Source organism: Nerophis lumbriciformis, linkage group LG23 (genome assembly GCF_033978685.3).
Source record: "Nerophis lumbriciformis linkage group LG23, RoL_Nlum_v2.1, whole genome shotgun sequence".
Lineage (NCBI taxonomy): Eukaryota > Metazoa > Chordata > Actinopteri > Syngnathiformes > Syngnathidae > Nerophis > Nerophis lumbriciformis.
In genome coordinates, this window is record NC_084570.2 from 6,755,658 (window position 1) to 6,775,000 (window position 19,343).

Genomic DNA, 19,343 nt, shown 5'->3' on the forward strand with positions numbered 1-19,343 from the left:
TCACTATTCTTTATTTATTTTAAATTGCCTTTCAAATGTCTATTCTTGGTGTTGGGTTTTATCAAATACATTTCCCCAAAAAATGCGACTTATACTCAAATGCGACTTATATATGTTTTTTTCCTTTTTTATTATGCATTTTCGGCCGGTGCGATTTATACTCCGGAGCGACTTATACTCCGAAAAATACGGTAATTACGATTTTTCTCTTCAAATTTGCGAATTCGATTTGCGATTTTTATACATGATCATGCATACAACTGTGGAACAAACGAGTGAAGGAAGACCATACACGTGTTACTTTTAGACTTGTCAATCAACATATTCTTGTCTCAAGGAGCCACACATTAGAACAGGCCTGGGCAATTATTTTGACTCGGAAGGGCCACTTTCAGAGAAAAAAATGTGTCTGGGGGCCGGTATATCTATCTATTAGGGGTGTAACGGTACACAAAAATTTCGGTTCGGTACGTACCTCGGTTTAGAGGTCACGGTTCGGTTCATTTTCGGTACAGTAAGAAAACAACAAAATATAAATTTTTTGGTTATTTATTTACCAAATTTGTAAACAATGGCTTTATCCTTTTAACATTGGGAACACTATAATAATTCTGCCCACGTTAATCAACATTAAACTGCCTCAAGTTGTTGCTCAGATTAAATAAAATGACAACTTTTCTTCTACATATAAAAAGTGCAACATTAAACAGTTTCAAGTCAACTCATCATGCTTAATTTATTACAGCATTTGGGAAGCGTGTAGTTTATTTATTATGTAAATGTTATATTTTTATCAACATGTGATAGCAGGTACTCTGACATTCAAAACTAGGCTGCTGCATTACTAATGATTAATGTAACTATAGGTGAAAAAATGGTACAATAGCAATAGGAGAGACTATTCATCCCTGAACACCATGGAGTTCATGTAGGCTTAATGATGCAGTTACATTATTATATCAACTATCAGAGACAGAAACTCTTCATTTAACATAATGTCCTTTTTTGCCGTTTCAACACAGCTCAATCAACACAGAAAAAGGTAAAGTGAAATAACAGACAGACAGGGCTTTGCTGTCCGTAACACACACACACACACACACACACACACACACACACACACACACACACACCGCAAATTGAGCTAACGTTACGCTAAAAGCGAATTAGCCTTCACCTCAAGCCAGGACTGCGAGCGAGCTGAGCTGCCATTTATATTTCTAGAAGGTCAACGGGCTCATAGTGATGTTACTAGTAGTTGACTGGTAGGTGTTTATTATAATTTGGGGAGAGTCCGCTGCCTGATGCTTACCTGCTAAACGTTAAGCACTGACTACATGCGCTCTGAATATCTGAATACGCACTGCTGATTGGCTGTTACCGCTCATGGACGTTGTCTTTTTGTTTATTGCCATCGCATGATCAGGGCATTTTTGCTTGTTCGTCAATGTTGTTGGGCTAATAAGGTCCATCCAATTTGAAGCTGAACTATTCCCACAACGGGACATTTGGCTTTTCTACTTTTTGTTACTTTGCAGGGAGTTGTGAGTAGGGACGCTGTCTGTGCGTGGTTTCTGTGTGTGTAAAGCTGGCTCTCCGCCCACCGACGAGACAAAGATTGTTAATGACTGAAAAGAGGGATCACTGCGTACAGTTATATGAGCGCGCTCAGTTGCTGGGAGCGCCATTCTTGTCATTCTCCCTGTTTGAAGTGAGAGAAGAACAAACCCCAGGCTCAACAATTATGATTGCTGAACATCTCCAGGGTTTCCCCTTAATGTAATTGAATGTGGCGCGCCGACCACAGCATTTTTTTTTACGAACACACCTTGAAAATATGAGCTTTTTTTGTACTTGAAAACAAATTAAAGTTATATAATTTATTGTAGCCCAGGAAGAAATCAAACAAAGTCCGACGCAATGTTTAGCTTTTATTACCAATCATATGATAACAAACAATGGCACAATTCCAACAGGTTTTACCTCCCATGAAAACACTTTCGTATCTGTGAGTCTGCGCTTCCCCGCCGGACACACGATAACACTTCCTCATTCTCCGCCAATCACCTTTCAGGCACGCAGGGTGTGTTTGTAAACATGGGAAAAACTGATATCAAATTCAAACCACATAAACATAAAACATTAATATTACCTGGTCATTACAGTATCAATTGATATATTTAGCCTATTATTTGCGCACTATTGACAAGTCCATCCATCCATTTTTTACCGCTTGTCCCTTTTTTCGGGATCGCAGGGGGTGCTGGAGCCTATCTCAGCTGCACTCGGGCGGAAGGCAGGGTACACCCTGGACAAGTCGCCACCTCATCGCAGACTATTGACAAGTGATGCACCGAAAACTTGACCACCGAAAAAAGACTTTGATCACCTCAAACCGAAATTGGAGGTAAACAAAATGCATGCCATTGTCTGGGAAGTTGTCAGCATGTCTGCAACGCGGACTTGATTTTTATATATATATTGCAGATATACCCGCGCAGACAGCCAGCTACAAAATGTGCAAATATTAAGAGGACAGTGGCGGCTTTTAAGGAGAGAAAGTCCAACTGGAGCGACAGCACGAAGAAAGTATGACGTCATGCTTGCTTCAGCCTCTTTAGTCAGGGACATCGAGGGACTGAAGTAGAGTCTCTAAACACGAGTACATTCTATAATAACACCGAAGAAGATGCTTTTCTGGTTGCTAGTTGTTTTTTTAAAAAAGTCATTAAAAGTCTGTAAACACTTGAAAAAGTCTCAACTAAGTAGCTTGTACAAAAAGCAGCAACAATTGAAAATATGATAAAAAGATATAAGTTAATACTAATGAATAAAGACAGATTTGTTTTATATGTATGTAGAAATGTTTTAGCCTTTTTAATGAAAATCATATCATCTGCAAATTACTTGATGGCGTCATTGTGACCACACCCATAACCACGCCCCCACCACCAGTATGTCGACTAGTGAAAGGCTGTATCAAAAATAGGCCTTTACAAAAATGTTGTGTAAGTGTAGATCTGCACCACATCATACTGAGAGGTGTTTATAATATTTAGCGAAATACGCACACCGTAACCACAACAATACACATTAAATGTATACCTCTCTGACACTGTCAACAGGTGTTTTTATTTTCTTGATCTTGTTCAATTGTGCAGGTATGTGAAAGAGGCCCTACTATGCAAAACCAACTTTTCCTAACTGTTGGTGCCTGTTTTTGTGTATTTGGGATCTGCACAAGTCCTGAAAATTTGAAATCAAACTGTAAATGCATATTCCGGCCTTTTAAAAAAATATAAGTATTATATAGTGACGATCCCATCGTAAAAGTACAACTTCAATGTTATGTGCATCTATAAGAAGAAAGAATACATGTCATTCCAAAAATCTTTTTTTATTTCAACTATTTTCCCTAAAAGACACATTGAGGCTTGAAAGTGTGGTTTATTTAGTTATTCGATTAATCAAACAAATTAATCGACAGATTACTCGATTACAAAAATAATCAATAGCTGCAGTCTAGGGGTGTAACGGTACGTGTATTTGTATTGAACCGTTTTGGTACGGGGGTTCCGGTTCGGTTCGGAGGTGTACCGAACGAGTTTCCACACGGACATATTAAGTAGCGTAACGCCCGTTGTGTAAACAATGCACACCGAGGCACAACACACGGCATGCTAGCAGCTAACGGGCTACGATAGACTGACCATACGTCCTCTTTTCACCGGACATGTCCTCTTTTGCGGAGCTGTCAGAGCGGAGTTTCTTAAATGCCTCAAATGTCCGGCATTTTGAGTTAGGGTTGTGTGTATTTTCAATGTACGTTCAGGGTTAAGAAGGGGTTAAAAACAAAACAAATTGTGCGCATAGCAGCACAGGTGAGGGAGGGGCAGAGACAGAGAGAGCGAGAGAGTTATGATAAACGCGCATGCGTCGCCAGGCTCTGCTTTTTATCCATAGATTTATCAGATTTAATTTTTTATTATCTATAGCAGGGGTGTCAAAAGTGTGCTCCGGAGGCCATTTGCAGCCCACAGCTAATGTTTTAAAGGCCCACGGCACATTCTGAAAATACTATTAAAATAAACAAAAACATAACAAAAGTGAAATAAAAAAGCTTAAAGGTTACCGGTAAATGTAATTTAGAAAAAGTTGCAATGTTGACTAATAAAACAAAGCTGGTTTTTTTTCTTTCAAACTGTCATTGCTCAAAACATAATATTGAATCAAAATCAATGTTATTATGAATTATTGACCTATCCAAGGTTCCGATTACTTCACATCACAAATATTCCACTAAGAAAAATATTTTTGTTGGAAGATTTTGCAAATTTGGTAAATAAATAACCCCAAAATTTATATTTTGTTGTTTTCTTACTGTACCGAAAATGAGGCTGACCGTGACCTCTAAACCGAGGTACGTACCGAACCGAAATTTTTGTGTACCGTTACACCCCTACTGCAGTCATAATCCAATCTTTAAAAGGAACCTATTGAGCAAAACCAACTTTTCTTACCAATTGGTAGTACTGCTGTTGTGTATTTAGGATCTACCTAAGTCCCGCAAGTTTGCGCCCGTCCGCTATTGAAGTCTCCGTCGTAGTCATTACGCTTTTGAAAATTTTGGGGCGGTATAGCTCGGTTGGTAGAGTGGCCGTGCCAGCAACTTGAGGGTTCCAGGTTCAATCCCCGCTTCCACCATCCTAGTCACTTCCGTTGTGTCCTTGGGCAAGACACTTTACCCACCTGCTCCCAGTGCCACCCACACTGGTTTAAATGTAACTTAGATATTGGGTTTCACTATGTAAAAGCGCTTTGAGTCACTAGAGAAAAGCGCTATATAAATATAATTCACTTCACTTCACTTCAAACTGTGGAGGCACTGGGGAGATACTTACAAAAAATGTTGTCTTCCTTTATACTTCCGGAAAATACGCTTTTTGGAATTTGCCCATTTGGTGAAGTTTTTCCCAAATGTGTTGTCAGCGGATTTTCCGTATAAAGTATACATTTATCCAAATTGCTTTGCGCGGGTCTGCCATTGTAGTCTGTGCTGTTTTCAATAAGCTCCTTCTTTTTCGCTCTCTTCTTGTTGTGGGGCAGACTGGCTCGTACATGCACATGCATCCTCCACTGTTGGATTTTCTAATACAAAGTAGCGCATAGTTCGAACTTAATATGTCAGTAGACTCTATGGAAGCGCTAAACCAGGGATGTCAAACGTACAGCCCGCGTGCCAGATCAGGCCCGCAAACACGTCAAATCCAGCCCGCGAGATGACAGTTGCCAAGTATGAAAATGAGCTGCAATTTTTGAATGAAAGAAACTGCTGTTCTAAATGTATCCGCTGGATGTTACGATAGCAATTCTGTTAGGCAAACAAACGGTTTATAGCGGGGCCAAGTAAGTATGCCAAGCAAGAGGTACATAGTAAAGCGTGGCTGCGGCTGCTCCCCCTGACCCAAAGGAAACGTAAAACCTGCCGTTTTACGTCTTCTGCTTCGAACATATCGTGGTTTGGAAGGCTCATTTTCCCATAATATCTCTGTCAAAAAAGAGAAAAGTGGACACAGAGTGTAACTCAACCCTCTTTAATAGTTTTGACCTTCGTTTGAATTGGTTGTTGAGTTTGTGAGTTAGCAGGGGATTAGTACGTGGAAATGACAAATGCGGTATTTGCAGAAGAGTTTTTATTTTTTTATTATTGTTTTTGTGGTTTGTTCAATCCCGGATAGGCTGTGTCTTAAAGTTTAATGGCTTTGTAGATACACTGAGACAAAGTTTAAGTTCACTGTGTTCTTCATTGTGTTTTTCAAACTGCACCAATTTTTTCCTCAGAATTCTGTGTTTTGCCAAGAGCATAATTTTTAATATGTACATTTTCAGATTGTGCTGTTTGTACTTTTGGCCAAAGTAAAACAAACGACAAACAAAACAATCTGAAGTTTTATGCCATGACTTTACCAGTCCTGTCCACTTGGGAATAGATGTGGTACCTGAGCTAAAATAAATTTGCCACCCCTGCGCTAAACACTACAAAAAAGATGGCGGGGAGAAGACGCTGTCGAGCCACATAACCACGTATAAAATGGTGCGTTCCATTTCTACTGGGAAGTCGGAATTTCAACTGGAACGCCCCTCGAGGTCGAATTTCTGACTCGGAAAGTCTAAACATTCTCACCACCCCCGAGTTGGTTTTAAAGATGGCTGCTCTGGATGTAAACCGTGATCTGTAATATCCGTTTTTCGTATAGTTGGAGTAAATAATCGATTAATTCGGACTCAGGTGATTGTAAAATCGATTAGTAATCGTCAATGATGAATTATTTATTGTTTATAAAGTAATGCAGACAGTTCACAGAGAGATACGAACAACTCCTTTATATTTTTTTTATTTATTTATTTACAGACAGACATAGATTTGTATCACATTATTGTTTATTTTGTTATTATCAGAGTCCGTTCTGCAAAAAGGTCATCCCGAGAAGCACACAGCTTATGGACAAGGACCCACAGTTAAAATATGCATCATCATATAATATACAAAATACAGTACAATACAATACATTTCAAAATCTACCCACCAAATACCCATTTACAATTTCATTTATGAATTAAAAAGGAATCTTTAAATCTACCAAATCAGTCTCAATATCCTATTATTCAAATTTGCTTAAAAGGTTGCATCTTGAAGATCTGCGATAATCTCATCATACATACAGAGCTCATATTAGGGCGCTTATGTTCCAGTTTTGCATACATTTCCATTTATTATTATTAATTCAACTGTTTCTTATTAAAAATGCACTGTTTTTAAAAATTGCAAGTAGAGATGTCCGATAATGGCTTTTTTGCCGATATCCGATATTCCGATATTGTCCAACTCTTAATTACCGATTCCGATATCAACCGATACCGATATATACAGTCGTGGAATTAACACATTATTATGCCTAATTTTGTTGTGCTGCCCCGCTGGATGCATTAAACAACGTAACAAGGTTTTCCAAAATAAATCAACTCAAGTTATGGAAAAAAATGCCAACATTGCACTGCCATATTTATTATTGAAATCACAAAGGCATTATTTTTTTTAACATGCCTCAAAACAGCAGCTTGGAATTTGGGACATGATCTCCCTGAGAGAGCATGAGGAGGTTGAGGTGGGCGGGGATTTTTATTGGGGGGGGGGGGGGGGGGGTATATTGTAGCGTCCCGGAAGAGTTAGTGCTGCAAGGGGTTCTGGGTATTTGTTCTGTTGTGTTTATGTTGTGTTACGGTGCAGATGTTCTCCCGAAATGTGTTTGTTATTCTTGTTTGGTGTGGATTCACAGTGACAGTGTGGCGCATATTTGTAACAGTGTTAAAGTTGTTTATACGGCCACCCTCAGTGTGACCTGTATGGCTGTTGACCAAGTATGCATTGCATTCACTTGTGTGTGTGTGTGTGTGAAAAGCCGTACATATTATGTGACTGGGCCGGCACGCAAAGGCAGTGCCTTTAAGGTTTATTGGCGCTCTGTACTTCTCCCTATGTCCGTGTACACAGCGGCGTTTTAAAAAGTCATACATTTTACTTTTTGAAACCGATACCAATAATTTTCGATATTACATTTTAAAGCATTTATCGGCATTCATAGGGATGTCCGATAATATCGGACTGCCAGTATTATCGGACATCCCTAGTTGCAAGTGATAAATGCTTATTTAGTGAAACAAAAGAAATGTAAAACTGCATCAACATACATAAATTAAAGATGCATCAATAATCTATTTTTAATCAAATTGTAGCTCCTGAATCGTAAGCGAATCGTGAGGTGCCCAAAGATTCCCACCTCTACTTTAGTACTTTTGATTCGTTTTTGTCGCACTAAATCAGCCGCATATGATTCATGAACGTTTATTTATGGTAATGTTACTGTAGCGTAAACAAAATTTATTTATTGTAAGGGTGTAAGGGTATGTGTATTTGTATTGAACCGTTTCGGTACGGGGGTTTCGGTTCGGTTCGGAGGTGTACCGAACGAGTTTCCACACGGACATATTAAGTAGCGTACCGCACGTTGTGTAAACAATGCACACCGAGGCACAACACATGGCATGCTAGCAGCGACCGGGCTAAGACAACAAAGCGGTAGGGTATGCTTCTGGCAACACGTCAAACATGCTAACCCGTTTGAAGCGTCACCACCCCCAAGTGAACATCGCTTCAATGACGAGAAAGACGAGCATCGTGCAAACACAGCATTCAAGCAGCCTGTCCTCGGCGAGTCAGACAGGGCTAAAGCAATAACAAATGCCGTTGGTGTTTTTATAGCAGCAGATTTGAGACCATATTACATTAAAACTAGATTTTGACCCACTTCTTCTTTCTGCAGACAATGTGGATGAACTGATTTTTCTGGCAAAAAACATGAAAATTGAGTGAAAGTCACCAGGGTTAAAGGCTCGGGGGGATAAAAAAGTTAATCTGAGGCTGAGTTGACTTGAAACTGTTTAATGTTGCACTTTTTGTATGTAGAAGAAAAGTTTTGTCATTTTATTTAATCTGAGCAACAACTTGAGGCAGTTTAATGTCGACTTAAACAAGTTGAAAAACTTATTCGGGTGTTACCATTTAGTGTTTAATTGTACGGAATATGTACTGTACTGTGCAATCTACTAATAAAAGTCTCAATCAATCAATCAAAAAAAGCACTTTATATGTAGAAAGGTTTTGTTAAGAAACCCTTCTGAGCCTTATCTTATTTAGTTTTTATTTGATATATGTTGACCACATAAACCCTGGCAATGGACCCTGTGTGTATATGTACCGTATTTTCCGCACTATAAGGCGCACCTAAAAACCACAAATTTTCTCAAAAGCTGACAGTGCGCCTTATAACCCGGTGCGCTTTATATATGGATAAATATTAAGATTCATTTTCATAAAGTATCGGTCTCGCAACTTCGGTAAACAGCCGCCATCTTTTTTCCCCGTAGAAGAAGCGCGCGGTGCATGCTGGGATATGTGACGTTTCATTTCCATTTGTGTGTTTATGTAAAGACCCCAAAATGGCTCCTATTAAGTGTGTTGTCTGTCTAATTATAAATAATGCAGACGAGGCGTGTTAACTGAGTTCTCAACGTTTACTCACAGCGTGCTCATAACCACATTCTAACTGCCAGCATACAACAACGCTTCTCAGGGCTACCGCGCATGCTCTTCACTATCGTTGCATGCTGGGTAGTGTAGTTATTATATTTGCTAGCTCATAACATCACATTAAGAGACACGCTTACGCGCTTAATTCAATACTCGCCGTCATTCCGGGTGGATTGACAAAAGACCTCCAGCCGCTAGATATTGGTGTCAACAGGGCATTCGAAGCTAGACTGCTAAATGCGTGGGAACAGTGGATGACGAAGAAGCGCGCGGTGCATGCTGGGATATGTGACGTTTCATTTCTATTTGTGTGTTTATGTAAAGACCCCAAAATGGCTCCTATTAAGTGTGTTGTCTGTCTAATTATAAATAATGCAGACGAGGCGTGTTAACTGAGTTCTCAACGTTTACTCACAGCGTGCTCATAACCACATTCTAACTGCCAGCATACAACAACGCTTCTCAGGGCTACCGCGCATGCTCTTCACTATCGTTGCATGCTGGGTAGTGTAGTTATTATATTTGCTAGCTCATAACATCACATTAAGAGACACGCTTACGCGCTTAATTCAATACTCGCCGTCATTCCGGGTGGATTGACAAAAGACCTCCAGCCGCTAGATATTGGTGTCAACAGGGCATTCGAAGCTAGACTGCTAACTGCGTGGGAACAGTGGATGACAGAAGGCGAACACACGTGACGTTCACCAAGACAGGGAGACGGAGACAACGCCAGACGACATTTTGGATCCCACATTCGCCCAACTTTTCAATTCGGACAACGAAGGAGAATAATTCGAGGGATTTATGAATGAAGAATAACTTCAGAAAGTGAGCGTTATGTTTATTTTGTGTGTTGTGACATTAACGTTCGAGCAACATTATGTTGCTATTGCTCTGCACTATTTTGAATTTTACTATGTTTGTGATTGCACATTTGCGTACATTTTGGGAGTGAACAGAGTTGTTAGAACGCTGGTTTTTAATATATTATTAAAGTTTGACTGACCTATCTGACTGTTTTTTTGACATTCCTTTAGCGCAGTTAAATGCGGCTTACAACACCGGGCGGCTTATAGGTGGACAAAGTTTTGAAATATGCCGTTCATTGAAGGCGCGGCTTTTAACCCAGGGCGCCTTATGGTGCGGAAAATACGGTATGTTATTGTTATGCTTAGCGTTCATGACTGCTTGATGTTGCACTGATCAGCCTAGTGGTGGCTAGGGATGATGTTTGATAAGAAATTATCGAGTTCGAGCCTATTATCGAATCCTCTTATTGAACCGATTCCTTATCGATTCTCTTATCGAGTCCAGATAGGTTGTTGTATGTGGAAAAAAACACAATATTTGGTTTAACAAAAGCTCACTTTTATTATATAAGAAACAAATAATATCTAATAGATAAATAAATATTGACTGTTTCCCCCCTAAAAAAAAAAAAAAAAAAAAAAATATTGACTGTTTTTACCCAAAGTATATTAAGTGGGATTTTTCAGAAAAACAAATATATATAGTAACACAAAAACAACCTGTCTCTGTGATCACTATAGGTGTATAAATAATAATATAGTGTTAAATAAAATCAGTCCCTTTGGCACAAAACTGAAAATAATGCAGCTCTCCAAAAAGTGCACTTCTGCTGCTATTAGACATAACTGTTTGTTATGATGCTTTGACATTTTTGCACTTTATTTCTTTATCGAAAGAAAATTCTATGAAAAGTTGTTTGCAAATGTGGTTACAATGCTAAAAAATGAAAAGTTAAAGCTAAAAAAAGAAATACACTTTATTGAGTTGACATTATTTCTTTATAGGGGGAAATATGTGATGTTATGAGCTTGGCTAGGGAATATAACAACTACATTACCCAGCATGCAACGGGAGTGACGAGCATGCGCGGTAGCCCCAAAAAGTGTTGTTGCATGTCGTCACGCCGGCAGCTAAGAATGAGGTTATGAGCACGCTGTGAAAGTAAACGTCAAGAACTCAGCCAACACGCCTCGTCTGCATTATTTATAATTAGACAGACAACACATATACAGTGTGATTTTGTTTTGTTAACAAGGAAAGAAAAAAAAAGTTAAAAAAGGAAGATATATGTTGTATATATATGTATGTGCTGCGGTTGCCTTAAGAACGTTGCGACAGCTGCCGTAAAGTAGGTGCGTTGCTAGCCTGGTTGCTATGTTTCCGGTTGGTGGTAAAAGTGTTCGTCATGTGTTTGTACCCTGCTCAAATCTCTCAGTAAAGTTATTCATTGGATTATACCTTTTGTTTTGAACTTTATTACACCTTGGAGCGCTTTTTCCGGTCCATAGTTTTTCCTGCTTTCCCTATCTGCGCCTAATGACTGAGCTACGTGACGTCATTTCTTGTGATGTCTCACAGGGCATTTCTGGTTGGGACGGGATTCGTTCCGAGGGATTCGAATAAAGAACCAACTCTTTTTCTTTAATATAGTGGTCTCGATAACGGGTACTGGTTCTCAAAAAGGGATTCGAGTCCGAGGACTCGGTTCTTTTCTTATCGAACAACCGGTAAGACCGGTTTCGAGTATCATCCCTAGTGAGTGGTGGCTCACATCCATCACACACAGAGCTATTTGTATTTTTGGGCAGAATTATTATAGCGTTCCCAATGTTAAAAGGATAAAGCCATTGTTTACAAATTTGGTAAATAAATAACCAAAAATTTATATTTTGTTGTTTTCTTACTGTACTGAAAATGAACCGAACCGTGACCTCTAAACCGAGGTACGTACCGAACCGAAATTGTTGTGTACCATTACACCCTTAATTTAATATGTTTTATAAGTTCTACATTGCTAGCAATAGCGTTTCGCAACTGGAACGCTCACAACTCGGCTGTGACGTAATTCCCAGCTCCGACTTACAACCTCTGAAGTAAATGGAACGCACCATGGGACCGCTCATGAAACGGTGCATCCTGAAGGCACGGTCAGAAAGCGTTTGCAGCCTTTTGTGGTTTTACTTCAGGGCTCCCCAGATCTGTCATCCTGCATCAAGCGAGCTCTTTTTGGGGACAATAGCCAAGCACACACTCTCTTGCACATGAACACACCAACCCCCTCGACCCGAGAGACTGGGGGAGAGGGGTAGGTGGGGTGATGTTGTACGAGGCCCACCCTGAGCGCGTACTACCCGGGACACAGACCCCTCCTACTCCTTCCATAACAAAGCAAGCATGCACGACGCATTGACCGACTTTTTTGGGGAGCAATTTGCCCCACTGTCTGGCCTTCTTGTTGTCAACCCTGCCCCACCCTGCCATAACACACGCACACACACACACACACACACACACACACTCCATGCCATTTCAGAGGACATCAGTGATCTCTGCCAACAGATACACGCACAAGGGCCTTAACGTACTCGCTCCCCCCATCCACCTTGCCCTTGGGCAATTTCACCCCCTTTCTTTTTGTATCGACTTGATTCACGCGTCTTGATTACATCTGACACCCTTTGCTCGGGGCACTAGGAATTCAGGCCACTCTCTAAAAATAAATACATGGACAATAATTAAAAATATATATTCTTACATAAAAGATGAACATTTATCTTTTCTTTCATGTTTCTAGAATTGAACACTAGCTTCCACTAAGGCGCCTGAGCCAAACGCCATCTAAAATTACTTTATATGTTTAGTAGAGATGTCCGATAATGGCTTTTTTGCCAATATTCCGATATTGTCCAACTGTTAATTACCGATTCCGATATCAACCGATACCGATACATACAGTCGTGGAAATAACACATTATTATGCCTAATTTTGTTGTGATGCCCCGCTGGATGCATTAAACAATGTAACTTTACCATGAATTGATTAACGTGGACCCCGACTTAAACAAGTTGAAAAACTTATTCGGGTGTTACCATTTAGTGGTCAATTGTACGGAATATGTACTGTACTGTGCAATCTACTAATACAAGTTTCAATCAATCAATCAAAAACAAGGTTTTCCAAAATAAGAGAACAACTTCAACTCCAGTTATGGAAAAAAGTGCCAACATGGCACTGCCATATTTATTATTGAAGTCACAAAGTGCATAATTTTTTTTAACATGCCTCAAAACAGCAGCTTGGAATTTGGGACATGCTCTCCTTGAGATAATCCTAATACCCACTACAACTAAGGGAAATACTATACTTTGACTTTCACAAAGTGCATTATTTTTTAAATTTAATTTAAATACGGTTTTTTAAACATGCCTCAAAACAACAGCTACAAAAACAACGAAGGCACGCAGCTTCTGTCTAGAGTATACTAGAGCAGTGGTCCCCAACCTTTTTGTAACTGCGGACCGGTCAACGCTTGAAAATTTGTCCCACGGACCGGGAGGGTGGGGGGGATAGTATTTATTTTTATTTTTTATCACAAAAAAATACAATCAAGTGTGCTTACGGACTGTATCCCTGCAGACTGTATTGATCTATATTGATATATAATGTAGGAACCAGAAATATTAATAACAGAAAGAAACAACTCTTTTGTGTGAATGAGTGTAAATGGGGGAGGGAGGTTTTTTGGGTTGGTGCACTAAATGTAAGTGTATCTTGTGTTTTTTATGTTGATTTAATAAAAAAAAACAAAAAACAATTTTTTATTTTTTAAAAATGTTTTATTTCTTGTGCGGCCCGGTACCAATCGATCCACGGACCGGTAACGGGCCGTGGCCCGGTGGTTGGGGACCACTGTACTAGAGCATACTTGCCAACCTTGAGACCTCCGAATTTGGGAGATAGGGGGGCGGGGTTTGGTGGTAGCGGGGGGTGTATATTGTAGCGTCCCGGAAGAGTTCGTGCTGCAAGGTGTTCTGGGTATTTGTTCTGTTGTGTTTATGTTGTGTTATGGTGCGGATGTTCTCTTGAAATGTGTTTGTCATTCTTGTTTGGAGTGGGTTCACAGTGTGGCGCATATTTGTAACAGTGTTGAAGTTGTTTATACGGCCACCCTCAGTGTGACCTGTATTGCTGTTGATCAAGTATGCATTGCATTCACAGAATGTGTGTGTAAAATCCGGATATATAATGTGACTGGGCCGGCACACTGTTTGTATGGAGGAAAAGCGGACGTGACGACAGGTTGTAGAGGACGCTAAAGGCAGTGCCTTTAAGGCGCGTCCCCAATAATGTTGCCCGGGTGGAAATCGGGAGAATGGTTGCCTCGCGAGATTTTCGGGAGGGGCACTGAAATCCGGGAGTCTCCCGGGAAAATTGGGAGGTTGAAACCGATACTGATAATTTTTGATATTACATTTTAAAGCATTTATCTCTAATGTTTAGTGTAAGTTCTTCATGTTTCCGTTCCCTATGTAAGAGTGAATATTGTCTTCCTCCCATATAGGTTGGCATCGGCGATTGATGCTGTTGATTGCAGTAGCAAAGAACAAAACACATCCTGCTGATCTCTGTGCATCAGATCGATATCATCTGCACACACAGGTGCTCGCCAACATTACCTTCAGCAATGACGTCACACAGTCATCAAGGTAAGACTTCTTTTTTTTTTTTACACTGTCATGGCGGTTGAAATTAACCTGACTCTGGCCAGAGAGTTATTACACATTATTATGCCTAATTTTGTTGTGATGCCCCGCTGGATGCATTAAGCAATGTAACAAGGTTTTCCAAAAATAAATCAAGTCAAGTTATGGAAAAAAGTGCCAACATGGCACTGCCATATTTATTATTGAAGTCACAAAGTGTTTTTTTTTTTTTTAACATGCCTCAAAACAGCAGCTTGGAATTTGGGACATGCTCTCCTGCTCTCCCTGAGAGAGCATGAGGAGGTTGAGGTGGGCGTGGTTGAGGTGGAGGGTAGGTAGTAGCGGGGTGTGTATATTGTAGCGTCCCGGAAGAGTTAGCGCTGCAAGGGGTTCTGGGTATTTGTTCTGTTGTGTTTATGTTGTGTTACGGTGCGGATGTTCTCCTGAAATGTGTTTGTCATTCTTGTTTGGTGTGGGTTCACAGTGTGGCGCATATTTGTAACAGTGTTAAAGTTGTTTATACGGCCGCCCTCAGTGTGACCTGTATGGCTATTGACCAAGTATGCCTTGCATTCACTTGTGTGTGTGAAAAACCGTTGATATTATGTGACTGGGCCGGCACGCAAAGGCAGTGCCTTTAAGGTTTATTGGCGCTCTGTACTTCATCCTACGACCGCGTACACAGCGGCGTTTTAAAAAGTCATACATTTTACTTTTTGAGACCGATACAGATAATTTTGAAACCAATACCGATAATTTCCGATATTACATTTTAAAGCATGTATCGGCCGATAATATCAGCAGTCCGATATTATCGGACATCCCTAGTAATGACTGATAAAAATCAGCTTTTTAACAGCCGGGCGTCCATCCATCCATCCATCCATTTTCTGCAGCCCATCCGAGACCAGGTCGCAACTTGTTTGATCAATCGAGTAACTGAAATAAACACACTTTCTATCCTCAACGCGTCTTGTAGGGAAAAAAGGTTTAAATAATCAAGGATTTTTCTAATGACATTTATTCTTTCTTCTTATGCACATAACATTAAAATTACACTTTTACCATTGGATCATTCCTATATATTACTTATATTTAAAAAAAAAAAAAAAAAGCCTGTGTAGCCTAAACCAGGTCATAAATAATAGGGATGCACGTCGTGATGATTATTAACTTAGGGAAGCAACGCCACAGTGTGTAAAAAGATAAACAGTTAGCTGCTAGCCGCCTTTCTCAGCTGAGGGACCAAAAATAAATTAGGTATCAGGGGATCGGCTTTGACTGATCACATGCTTTTTCATGGAAATGGTCCACTTTTCTGTGGCCGATCAATCGTTGCATCACTAGAACAGTGTTTCCCACAGATTGCTGTGGGGGCGTGACATCATATAATTTGCATAAATTTGATGCATATATTTTCTTTACAAGGTTTACAAAAGGTTATACATATACCGTATTTTCCAGACCATTGGGGGCACCGGATTATAAGGCGCACTGCCGATGAATGGTCTATTTTCGATCTTTTTTCATATATAAAGCACACCGGATTATAGGGCGCATTAAAGGAGTCATGTTATTATTATTTTTTTCTAAATGGAAAACACTTCCTTGTGGTCTACATTACATGTAATGGTGGTTCTTTGGTCAAAATGTTACATAGATGATGTTTTACAGACTATCTTCAAGCCGCTTTCTGACAGTCGCTTCAGGATGCGCCGTTTTGTGGGCGGTCTTATTTACGTGGCTCACCTTCGACAGCGTCTTCTCCCCGTCATCTTTGTTGTAGCGGTGTAGCGTGCAAAGACGGGAGTGGAAGAAGTGTCAAAAGATGGAGCTAACTGTTTTAATGACATTCAGACTTTACTTCAATCAATAACGGAGCAGCATCTCCTCATCCGTGGCTCACTAGTGCAATAACAACGGTGAAAATGTGTCCCGGGAAAAAACGTCCGACCTGAACTCTCTAATAACTAAAGTTCCTTGGGTGAATAATGTAAACTCACTATAGCGTTAAGTTTTATAGCGCTTTTATGGCGAGTTTACTGACAGATATAAGTAAGAACTTTACACTACTTTATATTAGAAATGAAAACCGCGGAGGAGGAATGTCTCATAATAAGAAAATAGAGAAAAAGAAGAAGCTTCCAACTACGGTGTTGGCACGGACTACAAAGGCGGAGTTGCGCAATTTTTCAGGACTTGTGTAGATCCCAAATACAGATCAGCAGGTACCAGAAGGTAAGAAAAGTTGCTTTTGCATACAATTGCGAAACAAAACCCCATATAATATGTCTTATCTTATACACACATGTTGAAGCACAGTACAATCCATCAAGCGGTGCGGCTTCATAGCTTACCAAAGTCGTACTAAAACATTTTGATAGATTTTTGAGCGCCGTGTGTAATGTTCTATATTTTCAATGGAACATATAAAATGTTGGTGTTGTTTACTTGAGTCATATTACAGTCTACATGTATCTCTTCTGTGTGACTGCCATCATATTGCAGTCCACACGTATCTCTTATGTTTGACTGTCAGCTACTGGTCACACTTATCATTTCACCATGTACCAAATAAAATAGCTTCGAGGTTGGTAAGCAAAACCAGAATTATTCCGTACATTAGGCGCACCGGTTTATAAGGCGCACTGTCGAGTTTTGAGGAAAAAAAGGATTTTAAGTGCGTCTTATAGTCCGGAAAATACGGTATTTAAAACCAAATCGGTGTTATTTGTAATTATTTTTAACATATATTTTTTTCTTATCGTTTTGCTCTAATTTTCAATTGTTGCCGCTTATTTTATTACTACAATTACAAATACTAGGGGTGGCGTGGCTCGGTTAGTAGAGCGGCCGTGCCAGCAACCAGGTTGGATCCTCGCTTCCGCCATCCTAGTCACTGCTCTTGTGTCCTTGGGCAAGACACTTTACCCACCTGCTCCCAGTGCCACCCCCACTGGTTTAAATGTGGCTAAAAGATGTAGATAATGGGTATCACTATGTAAAGCGCTTTGAGTCTGTAGAGAAACGCGCTATTTAAATATAATTGACTTCACACTTCACTACTACACAGGCTGCAATGTTTAATGAGTGTAACTAATACCATTTGTAAAATCTGGACTGCATGGAGTACCCGGAACTTTAAACATAACTTCCACACGACCGTGGCAGTAGAGCACACATTAGAGCGGTGGTGTGTGCGTTCCAATGAGCTGTGTGGCAGCGAACAGCGGAAAGTTTATTTTATTTTATTTTTATTGGTGCACATATCTTAAAAGTGCAGCTTAAATGTTGATGATTTAAATAAAAAAATTAAAAAAATTAAGGTTATGGCAAGCGGACAAATCGTTTTTTATTTCAAATACTTTTTCTAAAATGCAATATAAATTGTGTTCTATCCAATTACTTGAAAATTAATCGAATAAACTCATTTATAGATTACTTGATTACTGGAATAGTCGATAGCAGCAATACTCATCATCTTACAAACACTTCCTATACAAGTTTGGTACAGTCCTTGACAATATCATGTGGCATGATTATGCAATGTTGACTAATAAAACAAAACTGTTTTTTTTCTTTAAAACTGTCATTGCTCAAAACATAATATTGAATCAAATCATTGTTTTTATGAATTATTAAATTGAGGGATGGATCTGAAGTTGATGTAGACTCTAGAGATTTAAGCGTTAAATAAATAATGCATGTATGCCCTGGCACACCATTATCATTATTTCATGACCGAAGCAAAACACTTTTTACACTTTTAAACTGAAATAAATACACCTACAACTTATTAAATAAAAATATAGAAAAAACTACCGGCAGAGGTAAAGTTTAGATCTATGAAGAAAAGAAGAAAGGGAATGAATGTTTTTAACTGAATACATTTACATATGCATAAAAATTTGTTTTCTTTTGTATAATTTTTTTAATGAATTAAGTAACGTTTATGGCAACCTTTTTCCTAAACATAATATAGAATGTGAGATATAACGGGATGATGCATACATTTATCATTTGTTTTCAAAACAGTTTAAAAAATTTACTGTGGGACCTCATTTTTATGACTTAATGGGGTCCCTGGGACCCCATTTTGAAAATTCCTCGCACCAACACTGCTTTTCTGAATCTACTGGACTTTGATTATTTAACAACGGGTTACCCAGTATGTCGTGTTAATCGTGAGATAATCTGAAAGAAGCAAGGTAGATTGAAGGATTATCATACCTGATTTTTGTTTTAATTTATCTTGGCTTAAGTTGCTTTTCAATTTGCTTTTCAAGCAATAAGAAAATACATTTTCAATTGTTTTTCAACCTTTTCAATTAGATGATTTTTTATTTTGTTGAATTATGCAACATTAACTTTGCCCTTTGTGTGAACAATGAAGCTCTTACATGTGTGGCTAAGTTGCATTTTTAACTCAGGCTGATCATTTTTCTGAGCTAGATTCACCCCCCCACCCCCAACCCCCAAACTACCAGGCCTTTAAGAAGCATGTGTGTGTGTGTATATGCGTGCGCAGTTTCAGCAGGGGGTTAGCAAGTGTTTGCGTGCCAGCCTTGTGTTGGGCCATTTTTCTGATATGTAAATGAGCTTAGTAACATGCACATGTTTGATCCAGGGCATTTTCTTTATTACAGCAGCCATGGGATTTTTAGATTAAATATCATTT

General features: G+C 39.4%; 1 protein-coding gene across 3 annotated transcripts in view; it reads left to right on the top strand.

Annotated features, from left to right (window-relative positions):
- The window catches only part of LOC133622466 (histone deacetylase 4-like), a 117,587-nt gene that overhangs the window by 6,197 nt on the left and 92,047 nt on the right, over positions 1 to 19,343 (top strand). The window contains exons 2-4 of one of the 3 annotated variants that reach the window (XM_061985249.2): positions 2,258 to 2,407; positions 2,488 to 2,589; positions 14,524 to 14,668. In XM_061985249.2, coding sequence (XP_061841233.1) covers positions 14,647 to 14,668 — 22 coding nt within the window. In that variant the 5' untranslated portion in view covers positions 2,258 to 2,407; positions 2,488 to 2,589; positions 14,524 to 14,646. The remainder of the gene's footprint in view (positions 1 to 2,257; positions 2,408 to 2,487; positions 2,590 to 14,523; positions 14,669 to 19,343) is intronic. The other 2 variants (XM_061985250.2, XM_061985248.2) reach the window with 2 other exon arrangements.